General features: G+C 34.9%; 1 protein-coding gene across 1 annotated transcript; it reads left to right on the forward strand.

The window, feature by feature from the left end:
- The first annotated feature begins 3,094 nt into the window (after positions 1-3,094).
- Positions 3,095-18,064, forward strand: LOC130437355 (uncharacterized). Its single transcript, XM_056768722.1, has 2 exons — positions 3,095-3,131; positions 15,840-18,064. Exon 2 carries the CDS (start codon positions 15,885-15,887, stop codon positions 17,619-17,621), a length of 1,737 nt encoding a protein of 578 aa, XP_056624700.1. The 5' UTR covers positions 3,095-3,131; positions 15,840-15,884; the 3' UTR covers positions 17,622-18,064.
- The last annotated feature ends 743 nt before the right edge of the window (positions 18,065-18,807 follow it).

Here is an 18,807-nt window from a genome sequence, read left to right on the forward strand (position 1 = left end):
TCTAAGTAGGAAGAGACTGCTTAGTTAACATCAAGCACAGAAAAGGACTTGAAACAGATCAACTGAGCAACAAGTCAGTTTCAATGGCATGTCCCGAAACAATGGTGAAGGTCTGGGATGTCATTGCTGCCTCGTCCCCAAGGCACAAAATGTGCAGATTACATCACTGTTCTCTGCATTTTGCAAGTATTTCACAATAAAAGTCCCCACCTGTTAAATATATGACAGTTAGTCTTAAAACATAACCAACATTTAAGTTAAGTGCATTTAATGAACAAACACAGAGGCCTTATAAAAATGCTAATTTTAGAAGAAAACTTCAAACTTCACTTTTAGTATTTTACTTCATTCACTACATTCATACTGTATATCATTTACTTCTGAGGATATACATATCACACAGTGATGGCCAAAACTATTAGAACACTAGTATTTTTACCAGCTGGAAAATGGTATAAAAGTCAGTTATTTCTATCGTTTGCTGTCGTGTGTCAGAAGGAAATTTCTGTTTAATTTTCCAAACATTATTTTTGTCATTAATTGTAATAATCAGTGAGATTAAGAGGCCTAGCTTTTAGCTAATGCAGCTAACGGTAACGTTACCTGAGGGGAAAAAAGCGCGAAAATGCTAAATTTTAAATTATTGCTAGTTGGTTGGATCCGGCACGTCACAGACACTTGAAAAAATATCCCCTTAGATTAAGTTTTGTATGAAATTATCTAATTCGGACTAAACAATACAAATCCAAACAGTAGACAAACAGTAACCGAACTATACCATGTATTTCTGACCTAAGGCTAGTTCATACATTTCCATGAGGATTTAACGTGAAGGATAAAAACCCTTTAAAGTAAAAATAAGCACACGTACACACACACATATATATATATATATATATATATATATATATATATATATAACATAACGATAAAGCGATTGTTAAGACCTTTTTTGTATAACAATTAGCATGCTAAACTGCTAAATTACTTAACGTTAATCAATCACAGAATAAAACACTTCCTCCGCACAGACACAGATCAAATACTGCATTAAACAGTAAAATCAGTGTGCTCTTACCACAAGTTATTACAAATAATCATATTATCATATTTATTTACCTTATAAAATCAGCTTGCTGTGATGTGCGTTTCCGTCTGACAATGAGACGAAGGATCCAGAAGGTTCGATGAAGTGGTAAAATAAACAATCCGGTTGGGTTAAAATAACCCAACCCAGCTGTTCAGTGGTGAAAGAACCCCTACAGTCCATTTGACCCAGCATGAGCAACCCAACTGTGTGTTTACAGTACCTCAAACAACCCAAAATTATGACCCAGCACAAATAACCCAAAAATGTGTTTACAGAAATAACCCAGCATTTTTTAGAGTGTAGAGTCAAGGGTCAAGAGTCCAACTAAAGCAAACACTGATCTCCATGATGGTGACATCATATAACCAATAAAACATCAACATCTCAATAACAGCAGGTGTTCATCACTAATGCTCAATTATCATTTAATTACTCACTTAATCATCTCATTAACTTTAACTCTTTGAGGACTTGAGATTTGTTTTGAGACTTGCTTGTGACTTGAAAGAAATGTTTTGGTTCCTCCGCTGGTGAAATCAGCTGCTGAGTTCATGGGTGAAACAAAAATATGGCAGAACTTTTACTTTATGGCCCCTGGAATGTCCACCTCTGGCGTTTAGCAGTGAGTTGCAGGGGGCAGCCACCTAAATGTTACTGGTCTCTTACCTCTGGCAATGACCAAGACTGGCGAGTTTGTGACCGTGAGATCCGCGTATAAACGGCCGGCGCGAGACTCTAAGCGACATGAGAATCAAATGAGTAAATATAGTTTAGAGTAAAGCGGTAATCAAGCATTTACCTAAATTTCATGATTAAGGTAAACAAATCATTTAATATCAGAAAATGTAAGCGAAAATACAAATTCTGTAGTTTTGTTTTGAATCGTCAACAGGTCTGGTCTTTGACCCACACATCTAGAATCAGTGTATGAATCTTCAGATCGGTGACCAACATATGAAAATCTTACAGCCGCAATGCATGCTGGGAGTCATAGATGAGTTTTGTGCTTTGATTATACCCAGAATGCATTGCGTTTATCTTAAGAGATGTTTTGGGTTGTAACCATTGTTAAGACAAACCGTTTTCTTCTTGATATCTGCTAGAACATTTTTATTCGATTTTATTAAAAGACCATCAGTAAATTATTCAATTTCATTCAACATCATAAATGATAACAACAAACCACTCCATGCTGCTATCTAAACTAAAGCATGTAATAACTCTCCAAAGTACAGAAGATATTGTTAAACTTTGTTGATCTTTATCCTAATAAGTCTTGTAGTTTGTTTTAACACATAACATTAGAAGGAAAGCGTGAAGATCCCAGCTAAAGCAAACCCACATCACCATAATGGTGAATGAACAAAACCATCAACATGTAAACTTGTGTTCATTTTCAATTAGAACTTTTGTAGATGTTCAACAGAAATAAAGTGACAGTGGTGTCAGTAAGTGAAGGTGATAAAAGTGTTTGTGGAGTTGAATTTTTTACAGGGTTTTTCCATATTTTTTACGGACACTTTCTGAAAACTGGTTTTTGTGTGAAAACAACAGAATTTTACTGTTTACTTCACAGGCATTTTTTACAGTGCGGGCTAACGAAGTCCGCAACTTAATTATGTCGTGACCCCCAACTGCACCCAACCACTCCCCCCCCCCCCCATTTGATGTGTTTTGAGGCTTTTGTCTCAACTAAGCAGCATCAAAGCTTCTACAGGAATTTAACAGTGAGACGATAAAAGGAACAAAGTTTCGTTGTGAGTCGGGACCCCAACCGCACCAGACCCCCCCCCCCCCCCATTTGATGTGTTTTGTAGCTTTTCTCTCAACTATGCAGCATCAAAGCTTTTACATGAATTCAAAAGTGAACCGATAAAAGGAACAAAGTTTCATTGTGAGTCGGGACACGCACCGCACCCAACCCCCCCTTAATGTTTTTTATAGTCTTTGTCTCAACAATGCCTTTCTATAAATTCAGCCTTTCTGCAGAGACAGCTGGAGTTTGTCAAGAACTACTATCATCAAGACCACATCAATTACAGTAAGTAAACTTTTGTCTTGATTTAATTCCATTAACTCATTTATTGAGGACACAATTTACTATAGCAACTTGAACATAGGTGGTACTGTTATTAATTCAAATATCATTTAATTACATCATTGTTGTCTGATAACAATTAATCCTTGGTTAGTCACAGCTATATACATTTTGTATTTCATTTTTGTTCATATTTTAGCAACCACTGTGTGACGATAAGAAAAGTCTAAATCTTGTTTTGTACAAAACAAAAAATGTCACTTTGGTAATATTCCCAATTGGCATACTTTATGATGTGAAAGATTAACATATGATATACGTAACATATAAATAAGAAATGTATAGTTATTATTAGATAAAGCCATATATTATTAGTCATTAACAAATCCTGTATTGGTGTATAACTGCAGTTCTCTTAACACTGGCTTTATTTGAGCTTTACTTTGCTGTTTAAAATATTTAAATTCCAAACATTCTCAATCATTTTAAGCAGATAAGTGACTATGCAGATTATAGTTCTATTGTTGAACAAGTTATAAATGTCTGCTGAAGCTAAAAATCTGCTGTAAAAAATGGTAATATTCTTAAGTTAACTATTATCATTTAAAACAGTCAAATACTGCAGAAATGTAAAATGTAAATTGTGAACTGTTTTCTGAGAAATATTATTAAAGCAATATATGGTGAATTTACAGCGCTCAGAGACCATGCTAACACTGTAAAAAGTGCTTCACTGACAAAGTAGGTTTTATTTAATTTAAATGGTTTTAATCTACTTAATTTTATTTGTTTTATACTAAAACGTATCAAAATACTTCCTCTTTACTTAAAATATATCAGTTTTTTATAAAACAATATATTTTAAGTAAAACTAATTCAATTTTTTTGGGTGGTTCTTTTTATGTGGTTATTGTGTACAAGAAATGTTATAAAAGTGAGTTGACAAAAACAATTTATTACACTGTAAAAAGTGCTTCACTGACAAAGTAGGTTTTATTTAATTTAAATGGTTTTAATCTACTTAATTTTATTTGTTTTATACTAAAACATATCAATATACTTCCTCTTTACTTAAAAATATATCAGTTGTTTATAAAACAATATATTTTAAGTAAAACTAATTCAATTTATTTGGGTAGTTCTTTTTATGTGGTTATTGTGTTACAAGAAATGTTTATTACACTGTAAAAAGTAATACCTAGATCTAACTTATAAAAAATGAGGCAAGTGGCTGCATTGAACTTTTTAAGTTGAATCAAATTGCAGCCTTTTTTAAGTATAATACACACTTTAATATTACTTAATACAAACGCAACAAAATCAAGTTGAGCTACCCCAGATAGCAAATTTTTGCGGCCCAAATCTGGCCCACACATTACTCCCCATACTTACTCATCTGGCCCACATACGGCGTGGAATGATGGCACTTGTGCGGTCCGCTCCTGTTTGCCAGATTTGGGCCACAGGCATGCCAAAGCTATGCCACATGTCAAACACCAAAACAAATAAAGCAGAGCTGAACCAAAATATAAACAACAGTTCATTTAAATTCTGACCCAGATTTATCCCAAAATCAACACCTTTCAGTGCTCCAGTTTGACAGAATTTGTATTGAGTTTCATTATTATTATAGTGATGATTGAGTTATTAGTGATGAACATCTGCTGTTAACAAACAGCGTCACTGCAGAAAAGTTCAACAAAAACTACAAAAAAAGTATTTACCCAGAGAAACATAACCACTACAACCTGAAATACAGCCTGAAATACAACCCAGCTAACAAAAAATTGTTATAAGAACGTTCATTGGAGGTTTTTCACATGTTTGAATACGTAAAAAAATGTTTTAAGCGTTTTAAGAAAGTTACCATCATGGTGATCAGTGTTTCCTTGGGTTGGGCTCTTGACCCCTGAACAAAAGTGTGTTTGAACTGCTGAAACTGGGTGCTCATAAAGTGCACTTGTCATGGCAGAGCAAATATGAACCTAACCAAATGATATTGGTGAAACCTCTGTTATGTTATAGCTTAATGCAAATAAAATCAGGAAATCTGACTCTTTTTAGATATCTGGAAAGATTTGTGAAAAACGGATGTATTTTTATCAAAAGACATTTTAGAATCACACAGATATCAAGAATCAATGTATGAATCTCAGCAATGGTGAGAAACAACCAACTAACTCAGATAAACGGATCAACCGCAATGCATGCTGGGAATTATTAATTAGTTTTGTGCTATGATGTTACCCAACATGCATCACAGCATGAAGTTTTCTTTTGTTTATTCTTACCATTGTTGAGATTCATAAACTGATTCTTCAAGTCTGTGTGTCTAAATTCTGAGTATATTTTTTCAAAAAAGCTTTGGAGACTGAAAACTGTAATCAAACTCCCAGATGTTTTACTGTAATTTCAAGATCAGCAGGACAGTAATTTATTCAAATGTAAACATGGTGACCACCAACCAACACCATTGCTCAGACCAACATTTCAATTTCTTTGACAAATGTACTTTATAAGTACATCTATGTTCAAGTGTAAAGGTCAAGGGTCACGAGCCCAACTCAAGGAAACAATGATCACCATGATGGGGACTTTTGTCAGCTGGAAATGATCTTAAAACATAAAATACTGACATTTTGAATATTTTAAAAGGAACGTTCTTTTAACGAACTTTTGTTAGCTGGGTTGTATTTCAGGTTGTAGTTGTTGTATTCCTCTGGGCAAATATTTTTTTATTTTGTGTACGTGTGTGGCCACATTTATTGCCTGTTTTGTAGTCGCTGTAAAAGTGACACTGGTTGACATTTTATAAATGTTATTGTCTTCGATCTATCTTCCCATCTTTTTTTCTTCAATTGAATTTGTAATTGTCATTGACAATGTCTGTTTATGTAAAGTTAATTACCGTAGTGCTTAGAATATAGACATTTAGATTTATTTTTTGATGTTATAGCCAGGACTCAATTAAAATGTTTATTCACATATGATTAGTTTAATTTTACTAAGAAAAATTTAAGTTCATAATACCTAAATATAATGATTACAGGTTACTTGTAGCAACCCATAAATAAGTTCCCTCTACCAATAAAAGTAGGTTTATCTAACTGAGGAATACTGGTACTATTTGTTAGCTCAACTTGATTTTGTTGCGTTTGTATTAAGTAATATTAAAGTGTTTATTATACTTAAAAAAGGCTGCAAGTTGATTCAACTTAAAAAGTACAATGCAGCCACTTGCCTCACTTTTTATAAGTTAGATCTAGGTATTACTTTTTACAGTGAAGGGGCCATTTACACAAGGCCGCTTTCAAGTGAAAGTGCAAAACAATTTATGCGATTTGGCTGTTTGTTTACACAGAAACAATGTTTCCAGGGACTGATAAAGCAAACTTTTGATAACGGGTTTGAAAGTGCAAATTTTTGAAAACCACTGCGTTCTCATTTCTGTGTAAACCCTGAAGTACGCAAGAATGAGAAAACGACATGTGCGCATTCGTATTAGATGTGGGGGTGTGCGCATGTACACCCAGACACAACAAACAACAAGAAACAAATACAACAGTGTTGGATTACATGGGACTTTTTGTACTTCTCAATAGTTTGATTATGCTTATGCTGCAAAGTGTAGATTTACTAGTCCAGTGCTATAACCACCAGTGGGGACAAATAATTTATTATACTATAATTATTTATATTATTTATTTATATGTATTATTATGTAATTATTTTATATTATTTATATTATTATTTACACTCATTCACGGCAACGAAGTTTTTTTTTTTTTTTTTTTACGGCGCTTTTGGATCAGACCCGGGGAGGACGAGTAGATTGTGGGACAACTTTATTGATGTCGCCAACTGCTAGTGTGGCATGTGTGATAATGCGTTTTAGTCATTTTTGCAGATCTGTGTTACGCGGATTGTTTTAATAATGTTGTCATGTGTACGTGAAACTTTTTAAAAACATAAAAGAAAAGCTTTTCAGTTTTCATCGTGTAAACGTGGCCCAAGAGAGTGTCTGAAATCACACCCTCATGACGCAAAACTGAACCTAATAATGTAAATGAATATAGAAGTCATTAATGATGAACACTTGCTGTGAACAAGCAAAATCACTGAAGAAAGTATGAAAAAGAACATCATCAACTATAAATAACAGATGAACACATTTAATCTGTCAAGATCTCACCAGAGAAGAATAAAACACCAACAACACAACTTTCACTTTATTTCTGTCATACATCCAGGGCCAGCCCTAGCATTTTGGGGGCCCTAAAATGATTACAAAATGAGGCCCCATCATATAATGTACACAACAAATCTGTACAGCTTTCCCATTGCTCAGTGGTTTGAGCATGGTTCTAGAAATGCCGAGATCATGGGTACGATCCCAGGAATTGCACGCTTGCCCTTTTCTTGATTCTTTCTTTTCTTTTCTCATCTTCTTCTTATTATTCTCTGCACCGGACTGATAGTGCCGCCTTTTCATTTTTAATCTTAGCACAGTTTAAAGCTAACGCACATGATGATTGACACTGATACAACGAGCAAGTAAATAAAACTTTCACCCACGGCAGGGGCACCCTAGTGGCCGCGGAGACCCCATGCAGCTGCCTATATAGCTTATGATGTAGAACAGGTGTTGTACCGAAATCCGACTCCCGGGACAAATCATACTCCCCTCGCGTGCATGCGCATTATTCACATTTGATAGGCGGAGATAAGAGTTCTGTTTGCTGCGGTTCTATTTCACACTTCTAGCCCCAAGAATGAATGTGTAAATTAGTCGTTGTCAAAGTCCTAAAATCTACGATCACCAAAAGATGTTAAGCAATACTAAGGATTAAAGATGGGTCAAGTAAATAAATACACAACAGCGTGGTAGATCGATTCAGCTCGCTCGTGGAAACAATATGTTCAAGACCACCCGGACAATTTTACATGGATTATCACAGTAAAGGGATAGTAATGCTTTTTATGCAGACTAATTTGGATGCCCGATGTCATTTATCTGTGCACAACTTTGTTCCAAAAAGTAATGTCACGATATCTTTGGATTCATGGATGACGGTTTGCTGTTGTCATGTTACTAATTCACACCGTCTTTCAAATAACTTGTAGGCTGATCCTTTACTTTTCCTTTGATACTTGCATATGAATGTCATTTAAAATACAAATATTCAATCATTGAAGTATAGAGAAATACATTTATTCAAGGTTATAATGTGCTCTTATAGAAGACGGTGTTAAAAATGCTTGTCAACGTTATACTGCCAAAATTCTTTCATTTATCTCTATTTTAAGGATTTTTTCCCTCTGTTACATTTTCGCGATTAAATCACGATTAAAAGACAAAACAAACAGTTTTCAATTGTCTTCGATAATGATAACATTGAAAATGCGTTATGAGTTATGAAAATAAAAAATATGAGTTGTTTTGTATCAGGCTATTTAACAGACCATTCTAGATTCCTCTATTTCTTTTCAGGTCTAAATATTCTATTCAATGTATGTTTTTCTAACCTTTGTGTTGTGTTAAAATACTGGAACAAGAAGCACTTCATTTCTTTAATATATCTTTGGTTGGTGGCCTCATGAACAATAAGCTTTACTTTTTCTAGAACGAGTTTAATGGGGGAGTAAAATTTCCACAATTTTAAACTAACACCTGTCAAAAATGTACTCCCCTCTTTATCTCACTTTAATATTATCACAGGCACATCACATATAAAATACTGACACATCTTTATATAGAGGTTGAGTCTTTAAAAGCATTTGACTATAGCTTCAATACAGTGGGTTTATTATAGGGGTATAATTTCCACAACAGTAACCAATATAAACGTTAATAATGTACTCCCCTCTTTATCTCACTTTAATATTATCACAGGCACATCACATATGAGATACTGACACATCTGTATATAGAGGTTGTGTCTTTAAAAGCATTTGACTCTAGCTTCAATACAGTGGGTTTATTATAGGGGGTATAATTTCTACAACAACAACCAATATACCCGTTAATAATGTAATCCCCTCTTAATCTCTCTTTAATATTATCACAGATTTGGGTCACAGTCATGCCAAAGCTATGCCACATGTCAACAAAAACTAAACAAATAAAGCAGAGCTGACCCAAATATAAACAACAATTCATTTCAATTCTGACCAAGACTTATCCCAAAACCAACACCTTTCTGTGCTCCAGTTTGACAGAATTTGTATTGAGTTTCATTATTATTATAGTGATGATTGAGCTATTAGTGATGAACATCTGCTTTGTAAAATAAAATAAATATTTACCCAGAGAAACACAACAACTACAACCAAATACAACCCAGCTAACAAAAGTTTGTTATAAGAACGTTCCTTGGAGTTTTTTTCACATTTTAAAATATTCTAAATGTCAATTTTTTATTTTGTAAGCTCATTTACAGCTGACAAAAGTTCCCATCATGGTGATCAGTGTTTCCTTGAGTTGGGCTTGTGACCCTTTACATTTACTTTTGTACATAATTATACTTTGAAAGTACATTTTTAAAAGGTAATGAAATGATTCTCTCATCAATGGTGTTTGTTGGTGGTCAGTCAGAAATCTACCATGTTTACATTTGAAAAAATTGCTGTCCTCCTGATACTGTAAGTATATTAAAACATCTGGGAATTTGATTACATTTTTCAGACTAAGAAGATTTGTTGAAAAATAAATCTGAATGTAGACACACAGATATGAAGAATCAGTTTATGAATCTCAACAATGGTAAGAATAAACAAAAGAAAACTTCATGCTGTGATGCATGCTGGGTAGCATCTTAGCATAAAACTAATTAATAATTCCCTGCATGCATTGCGGTTGATCCGTTCTATCGGAGTAAGTTGTTTGTTTCTCACCATTGCTGAGATTCATACATTGATTCTTGATGTCTGTGTGATTCTGAAATGTTGCTTGATAAATATATGTCGATTTTCAAAAATCTGTCTAGATGTCTAAATAAAGTCAAATATAACTGATTTTACAAAGTTCTTTCAGGATTTGCAGCATAGCACTCAATCTGAATGAAAGTACAGAATGAATTTATAACACCACAGTGGTTTCACCAATACCATTTGGATAGATGCACATTTAGTCCGCCATGACAAGTGGACTTTCTAAGCACCAGCTTTCAGCAGATCAAACATAATTTTGCTCAGGGGTCAAGATCACAACCCAAGAAAACACTGATCACCATGATGGTATGAACATTTAAAAAAATGATGTATTCAAACATGTGAAAAACCTCTAAGGAACGTTCTTATAACAAATCTTTGTTAGCTGGGTTGTATTTCAGGTTGTAGTTGTTATGTTTCTCTGGGTAAATAATTTTTGTTGTTGTAAATACTTAGTTTTTGTTGAACTTTTCTGCAGTGATGCTGTTTGTTAACATCAGATGTTCATCACTAATAACTCAATCATCACTATAATAATAATGAAACTCAATACAAATTCTGTCAAACTGGAGCACAGAGAGGTGTTGGTTTTGGGATAAATCTGGTCAGAATTTAAATGAACTGTTGTTTATATTTGGGTCAGCTCTGCTTTATTTGTTCTGATGTTTGTATTTAATATACATTTATAATAATCTTGTTCTGATGTTTGTATTTTATAAACATTTATAATAATCACTGTGCATGGAGACTTTAGTCCAGGACTAGGCATTAATATAATTAGGATATTTAAGCAGAGGTGTATAGTACTTGAGTTTTTTTCTCAGGGTTGCCCAAACTCAAGGTCGGTGTCCTCAATAGTTTCTCTTCAACACAAATCAAACAAATCAAACACACCTGCATGTAGCTTTGCTTTCAAATCAAAGTCTGCTCCTGGAGGGCCGCAGTCAGGGATGGGCATAAATACATGTAAATGTATTTAAAATACAAATACAAAATACTGTGTGGAAAAGTGTATTTAAATACAAATACAAAATACTGTGTGGAAAAATGTATTTAAATACAAATACAGTATTTTGTATTTTGAAAATACACAAAATACATGTGAAATTGGTGATTCAGTGCAGGTACCCCTATTAGGCTAAAATCTATCTGGGCCTATTCTAAATGCCAAAAAGCATGATGTGTTTAACTGCTAAGAAACTTTCGTTTTCATTTTATTTACCGCTTCCCTTCCCCTGCCTGGTAGGAAATACATAACTACAAAAAAAGACACTTTATAAAATGTTTTATTTTATTATGTTTTATCACCCACGGTGGCTTAACGGTTAGCATGTTCGCCTCACACCTCCAGGGTTGGAGGTTCGATTCCCGCTTCCGACTTGTGTGTGTGGAGTTTGCATGTTCTCCCTGTGCCTCGGGGGTTTCCTCCGGGACTCCGGTTTCCTCCCCTGGTCCAAAGATATGCATGGTAGGTTGATTGGCATCTCTGGAAAAATTGTCCGTAGGGTGTGAGTGTGTGAGCGAATGAGTGAGTGTGTGTGCCCTGCAATGGGTTGGCACTCCATCCAGGGTGTATCCTGCCTTGATGCCCCGTGACCCGAGGTAGTTCGGAAAAGCGATAGAAAATGGATGGATGGATGTTTTATCACCATCATAACTTCAAACTCAGTAACAAAAATAGAAAGTTTGTCTAAAATAAAAAATAAATAAAATTAGAATTTGGCATTATTCAACCAAAGGTTGTTTTTTTTCTACTAAAAGCTAAAGATTTTGTGTGGTGTATCATTAATCAGTGTCATCACAGATGCACACAATCAATACAGATTGTTGGGTTGTAGCTACAGCTGAAGCTCACGTGCATGAATGTTAGGGCTGGGGAAGGGCGTGTCTGGCCTGAATTATGTTGGTTGATGCACGAAAACACCCTGATAAAAAGGTTGACTGGCTCAAAGTATTTTGAGTATTTTGAAAATACAAAAATACTCATCTTAAATGTATTTAAATACAAATTACATTAGATTTTTCCAAAGGCTTTAAAATACAAAATACAAAATACTATTTTGTATTTCAAATACGTATTTTAAATACATGTATTTGAAATACTGCCCATCCCTGGCCGCAGTTCTGCACAGTTTAGCTCCAACCAGCTCTAAACCAGTGGTGTAGTCTAGTTTTTTGTAGTGAGTATACTCTGATTCCCCCCTAGCCTACTCATCCGTCCCAGGTCGACAACCCATGAGCACCACCACACTCACGAATGCAAGGATAGAGTTTGCCTCTATATGTAATCAAGAAAGATTTACTGTAAGCAAGATTTCAATAGCCAATGACAGCTGTGGGACTTGCTGGTTTTAAATCAGTCAGTTAAGAGTTTTATTTATGTATACAGTCACTAAAGTACAGGTTTTATCAGCTGGCAATTTTCAATGGACATTAGTGATCCACGAGAAAAGTTATTAAGTATTTCTACATAAACCCATCCTGCTAAAAATAGTATTACATACATTCTAGTGGTTTCCATTTAAATACCATTATGAAACATATTTCTTTATAATTTTTTATTTTATGCCTTTTCTATTGATTCCCATTTGCATCTCTTGAGTTTTGGGCAGGGTTCTATTGTTTTTTTAAGCAGGGCAACTACATAATGCAAAGAATATTTTGTGAAAGTATAAACTTTAGATTTTGATTTAGTTTGACTAAGGCCAAGTCAGAGACTTACAGTAAATCATATTGAAAAATATGGTTAAAATCAAACTCTGATACTCAGAGGTGGACAATCCTGGGCCATAAAGTAAAAGTCCTGCCATATTTTTGTTTCACCCATGAACTCAGCAGCTGATTTCACCAGCGGAGGAACCAAAACATTTCTTTCAAGTCACAAGCAAGTCTCAAGTCAAATCTCAAGTCCTCAAAGAGTTAAAGTTAATGAGATGATTAAGTGAGTAATTAAATGATGATTGAGCATTAGTGATGAACACCTGCTGTTATTGAGATGTTGATGTTTCAATTCATACACTTTTGTAGAGCAGAGAGATCAGCTCTGTGAAGTGTTTAACTCTTCACTGTTTATTATGATGAGTTGATCCAACATTGAAAAGGTCACAGGCAAGATATTTCTTTTTGATCATGTTTATGTATAACATAATGAATCCTGTACACTCCGTGTTTAAAAACATTCACGTTTATCTAACATTATCAGTGAGAAACTTTTAAAGCAGCGAAACAAATGCTAACTTAAAATCTTCAAGTCATACATCAAGAACCAACATATGAAGCTCAACAATGGTGACGCTCAACAAAATACTTCAAGCTGCAATGCTTGAAAAACTCCCATCATGCAATGCAGTATGACTAATTATTGTCACCACTGTTGAGGTTCATATGATAAATGTTCATGTGTAAAAGGAGGTTTTTATATCCAAATGCAGATCATAAACCTAGAGCGATTTAAACCAGAAACAAAAAATATTCATTATTTGATTTAGCATTGAACAAATTTTTGCTATAAAAAAAATATTGTAATTATTTAAGCAATTATCTTTGAATGAATAACACATTTATATAGCGCTCAATTGTGTATTCCTGTACACCCAAAGTGATTAATAATCATATGTGGGGAGTCTATGAGACCTCCAGTGCGCTCAAGACAAACCAGCTATATGTGTAGAGGAGAGACAGAAACAGATCCACTTCCTGAAAGGCTCAAGAGCACAACTAAAGCAAACACTGATCACAATTATGGTGGAAATGTTTTTTTTTACAGCTGATGTCATCCAAGGCTGTGACTGAAGTCAGTTGTAGTTCTTGTGTTTCTCTTTTCTTCAGTGATGTTGATTGTTAACAGCAGGTGTTCATCACTCAATCATCATTTAATTACTCACTTAATCATCTCATTAACTTTAACTCTTTGAGGACTTGAGATTTGACTTGAGACTTGCTTGAGACTTGAAAGAAATGTTTTGGTTCCTCCGCTGGTGAAATCAGCTGCTGAGTTCATGGGTGAAACAAAAATATGGCAGGACTTTTACTTTATGGCCCAGAATTGTCCACCTCTGCTGATACTCGTCCCTAATAACTAGATTTTTCACACACTTGAAGTGTGAGAGTTGCATCTATTATTGACATTGATAGTTAACTATAATAATTAACAATGAACATTTGTGCAGTTTTATGAAACAAATTTCTAGGTAATCTTTACCTTAAAGTTCTAATAAAAGCTCCAGAAAATTGTGTTTAAATTGACAGCTCCTTTAACATGACAGCTCCTTCAAATTGAACTCTCATTTCTGAGTGAAAATTGAGTAAATCACAAATCAAGTAAATCCTACTCCACATAGTTTTCAGTGTCTGTGAAACACCGGATTCAATCATCAGCTTGTTAATGCATCATTAGAGAAACATTTTAAACATTCTGTCAGTAGAACGATGAGTTGAATCAGGTGTTTTATATAGAGACACATGTAAAACATTCTGGGAGTAGACTCCCGAGGACCAGGATTGGGAAACACTGATCCTTTAGGTCATGATTAGCTGGATCAGGTGTTTTTGATGAGGGTTGGAACTAAACTCTGCAGAGCTGCGGCCCTCCAGCACCAGGATTGCCCACCCCTGATCTAAAGCTTTGTGATATATATTTTTTCCATTCCAGTTCATGTTTTCAGTGATTGTGTTTGTTAAGGAAGGTGTTCACCATTTTGACTCGATTACCACTTAATTAATCCATTAATTATCTAATTAACTTCAACACTGCAGCTGTTTCTTTCACTCTGTAGTGTAGACACTGTTCAGTGTTTATTTTGGGATTTAAAGGTGAAAAGAGTAAATGTATTTTATGGCATGACACTGTGAAAAAAGTACAATGCTGGCAGTACTTTACTGTTTAATTACGATGAAATGAAGGAAAACCGAAGTATACTCTTAAACATAAGACTCAGATTTAATGTGCAAAACAAGTCAGTTTCACTCAAATGTTACTCAAAGTTGTTGATAGAAACGGTAGAGTAAATGTTGCATGAAATTTCATTTTACGTGTGTAATGTTTTGGTCACCATTGAGCTGATAAGTAGAGCCTCTGTTTAATGCTGTCTTCACGTAGTTTCTGAAATGCAAATCTTTTCAAAGTAATGATTCAGAGCTGTGTGTATTTATGCCGCTTCAATGTTGGGTAAATTGATAGATGCCAGATTAATGCTTGCGTTTGTCTTGGGGTAATCCTATATGATTATTTTTTTAACTGTACATTCTACTATGTACATTTACATCTAGTCATCTTTCTGAATATTCTGCTATATTGGTGTCATACATGTTTTTTTCACAGTATTAAAAACATACAATATGCTTCAAATGATTAGACTTTATTTGAAAGTACTAATTTAACGATAACAAGGCAATGAAGTTGTTGTTATAAAACGTATAAATCATATCTGTCACTGCAGAAATCCTTCTCCCATCCACCATGTTTAAAGTTTAATGCTCATCCATCTCGGGAACTTGGGTATCAAAATTATTCCCCAGCTTCCCAGTGGGAAACAAGACATCAGAGGGCTTTCATGTGCAATATTTATCTCGCAAACTTAGATTTCCAATAATACTGAGAGCATATGCAGGCAGCGTAAGACAAGGATAGGAAATGGTATATTGATATTTTGCTTCGCTTATAAGTTGTGTAGTTGGTTAATGATGATTTCACTCAAATTGAGTTGAAGTGTTTAGCACTACTTTTGCTACCTGGGCAGTAACTATTGTCATTGTAATTTTCTGATTTCTTCCCCTCTAAAGGTCTATTGGTCTTTTGTCCCTTGTCAGAAACAGTTCCTCTTGAAGATGTCAAAAGGAAACATGAGCAGCGAAATTCAGGGAAAAGACCTCAGAAATGTAAATGATTCAAGTCTTGCACAGACTGTTAGGGAGAGTATGAGCAGTCTAATAGAAAAGGAATCCAAGGAATGTCTTCCCATCTTTAAACTCCACCTGAATGAAAAATGGCTGAACACGGATGGGTCCTGCCGAAGAGAGATGTTTGGAGAAGAAGCAAAAGCAAAAGAGCAAAAGACCATTATGATGATCGGAGCCACAGGTGCAGGGAAAACCACTCTAATAAACAGCATGATTAACTACATTCTGGGCGTACAATGGCAAGACAACTTCCGGTTGATGTTAATAGATGAAGAAAAGCAGATGTCACAGGCTGAAAGTCAGACATCAGCCATCACAGCTTATGACATTAATTACATGCATGGATTTCACGTTCCATATAATCTGACCATTGTGGACACACCAGGCTTTGGTGATACAAGAGGAATCTCACATGACCAAAAGATCACAAAGCAGATTCAAGAGTTTTTTACTCAACCTGGAGGAATTGACCAGATTGATGCTGTGTGTTTCGTAGTACAGGCCTCACTCGCCCGCCTGACACACACACAGCAATACGTCTTTGACTCCATTCTCTCCATATTTGGGAAGGATATTGCTGACAACATCATTATGATGGTCACGTTTGCAGATGGACACAAACCTCCAGTTCTTGAAGCCATCAAAGTCTCTCAGGTGCCCTGTTCTAGAGATAAATCTGGCGAGCCACTTTACTTCAAGTTTAACAACTCTGCCGTTTTTACCACAAATAACAAATCTGAGGAAGCTGAGGATGACGAGCCTGATTGTGGAAGCTTTGATCAAATGTTCTGGAAGTTGGGTTATTCCAGTTTAAGAAAATTCTTCACATCTCTTAAACAGATGAAAAGCAAGAGTTTGTCTTTGACACAGGAGGTCCTTAAAGAGCGGCAACAACTAGAAACACTTGTGGAAGGTCTCCAGCCCCAGATCAATGCTGGTCTTTCAAAACTGGATGAAATGAAGAAGACAACTGCTGCTCTGGAACAGCACAAAGCTGAAATGGATGCAAACAAGGATTTTGAATATGAAGTAGAGAGAGTGGTTCCAAAACAGATCAAAAACACCACAGATGGATTCTTGACCAACTGCCAAAAATGTTATTTTACATGTCATGATAACTGTACTTATGCAGATGACAAGGATAAATACCGTTGCTCTGCCATGACCAATGGAAAGTGTCGGATCTGTCCTGGAAAGTGTGATTGGAATGTTCACTTCAATCAAGCATACAAATGGGAATATGTCCCAGAGAAGGTGAACAATACCTACAAAAAGTTGAAACAGCGATTTGAGGATGCACATGGAGAAGTCATGTCAAAAGAAAAGATCTTTAAAACGCTTGACAAGGAGTTTGAGATTGTGCAATATGAAGTGGTCTCTCTCATTCGAAAATCACAAAAGTCTTTAGAGCGACTGCAGGACATCGCACTTAAACCCAACCCTCTCTCCACACCTGACTACATAGACCTGTTGATCGCGGCAGAGAAACAAGAAGCCAAGTTTGGATTTCAAAATCGCATAATTTCTTTAATGAAAGTCAGGCAGCAGGCAGAGATTATGAGTAAGGTTTCCACAGGAGAAGTCCTTCCTGATGATTGGAAAGCTTACAACGAGAAGAGCAAAGGCAAATTGGCTATGGTACCTCAGAACTGTAAAATGATGTAAAAATGTATTTCACAAGAAATAAATGAACGAAATGCTCAACCATTCTACGCTAAAAATAACAAGTAACTTTTACTCCAATTTTTCATTTTCAAGTTTTTGCTTAGTAAATTTAATACTTGTTAAATTAAGTACAACTTACTTACTTAAGGGATTTAAGTAAAACTAACGAAGTAAATAGGAACATGTGACTTGGCCTGTTAACTTTTTTTCACTCAGTGGTCAGATGTAATTATTTGATATAATTAAGTATCTCTATTTTCCCTTTCAATTAAATTTGACTTGTTTTATTTAGTGTAGTGAATTATTTTAAGTCATTTAAATCTAAAATTGTATTTGTGATCTTAAATCATTAGCATTTTAAAGATATGTTTTATTTCTTTTTGTTAATGTAAAGCTCTTTGAATTGCCCTTGTGTATGAAATGTGCTATATAAATAAACTTGTCCTGCCTAATTAAACAAAATGAGTCACTGTTACAATATGACAAAATACCTTATTATTTTTCTGTGATCATAATGAACACAGCTGTCACAAACATCACACCTCAGAAGAAACTGCTCTCTCTATTATGAGGACAGATTTCTAAAAGTGTCATGTACACAGCAAGTAGTTTGTGTTTTCTTCTTCCAGAGGCTATAGGGGATTAACAACCTAATGCATCTTGATATCGAATCAAATATACAACTCATGAAGACTCTTTAAAAAGTGGTTTCAATTAAGCTTTCCCAGATGCATCACTACCTGTGAAAGTCCAGCAAAAACTACAAAAAAATGATTTACCCAGAGAAACACAACAACTACAACCTGAAATACAACCTGAAATACAACCCAGATAATAAAAATGTGTTATAAGAACGTTCCCTAGTGGTTTTTCACATGTTTGAATACTTAAAAAATATATTTGAATGTTTTAAGAATGTTAGCATCATGGTGAACAGTGTTTCCTTGGGTTGGGCTCTTGACCCCTACACAAAATATTGTTTGATCTGCTAAGAGTGGGTATTCTGAGTATTATTTTTAACCTTTTAAGCTGAAAAATGTAATCAAATTCCCATATGTTATAATGTACTTTCAGGATCAGCAGCGCAGCAACTTATTCAGATGTAAACATTGTAGCATCATTTCAATATCTATTACACAGAAAGATGTTGGTTTTGGGATAAATCTGGTCCAGAATTGAAATGAAC

Source organism: Triplophysa dalaica, chromosome 2 (assembly GCF_015846415.1).
Source record: "Triplophysa dalaica isolate WHDGS20190420 chromosome 2, ASM1584641v1, whole genome shotgun sequence".
In the NCBI taxonomy this organism is placed as follows: domain Eukaryota; kingdom Metazoa; phylum Chordata; class Actinopteri; order Cypriniformes; family Nemacheilidae; genus Triplophysa; species Triplophysa dalaica.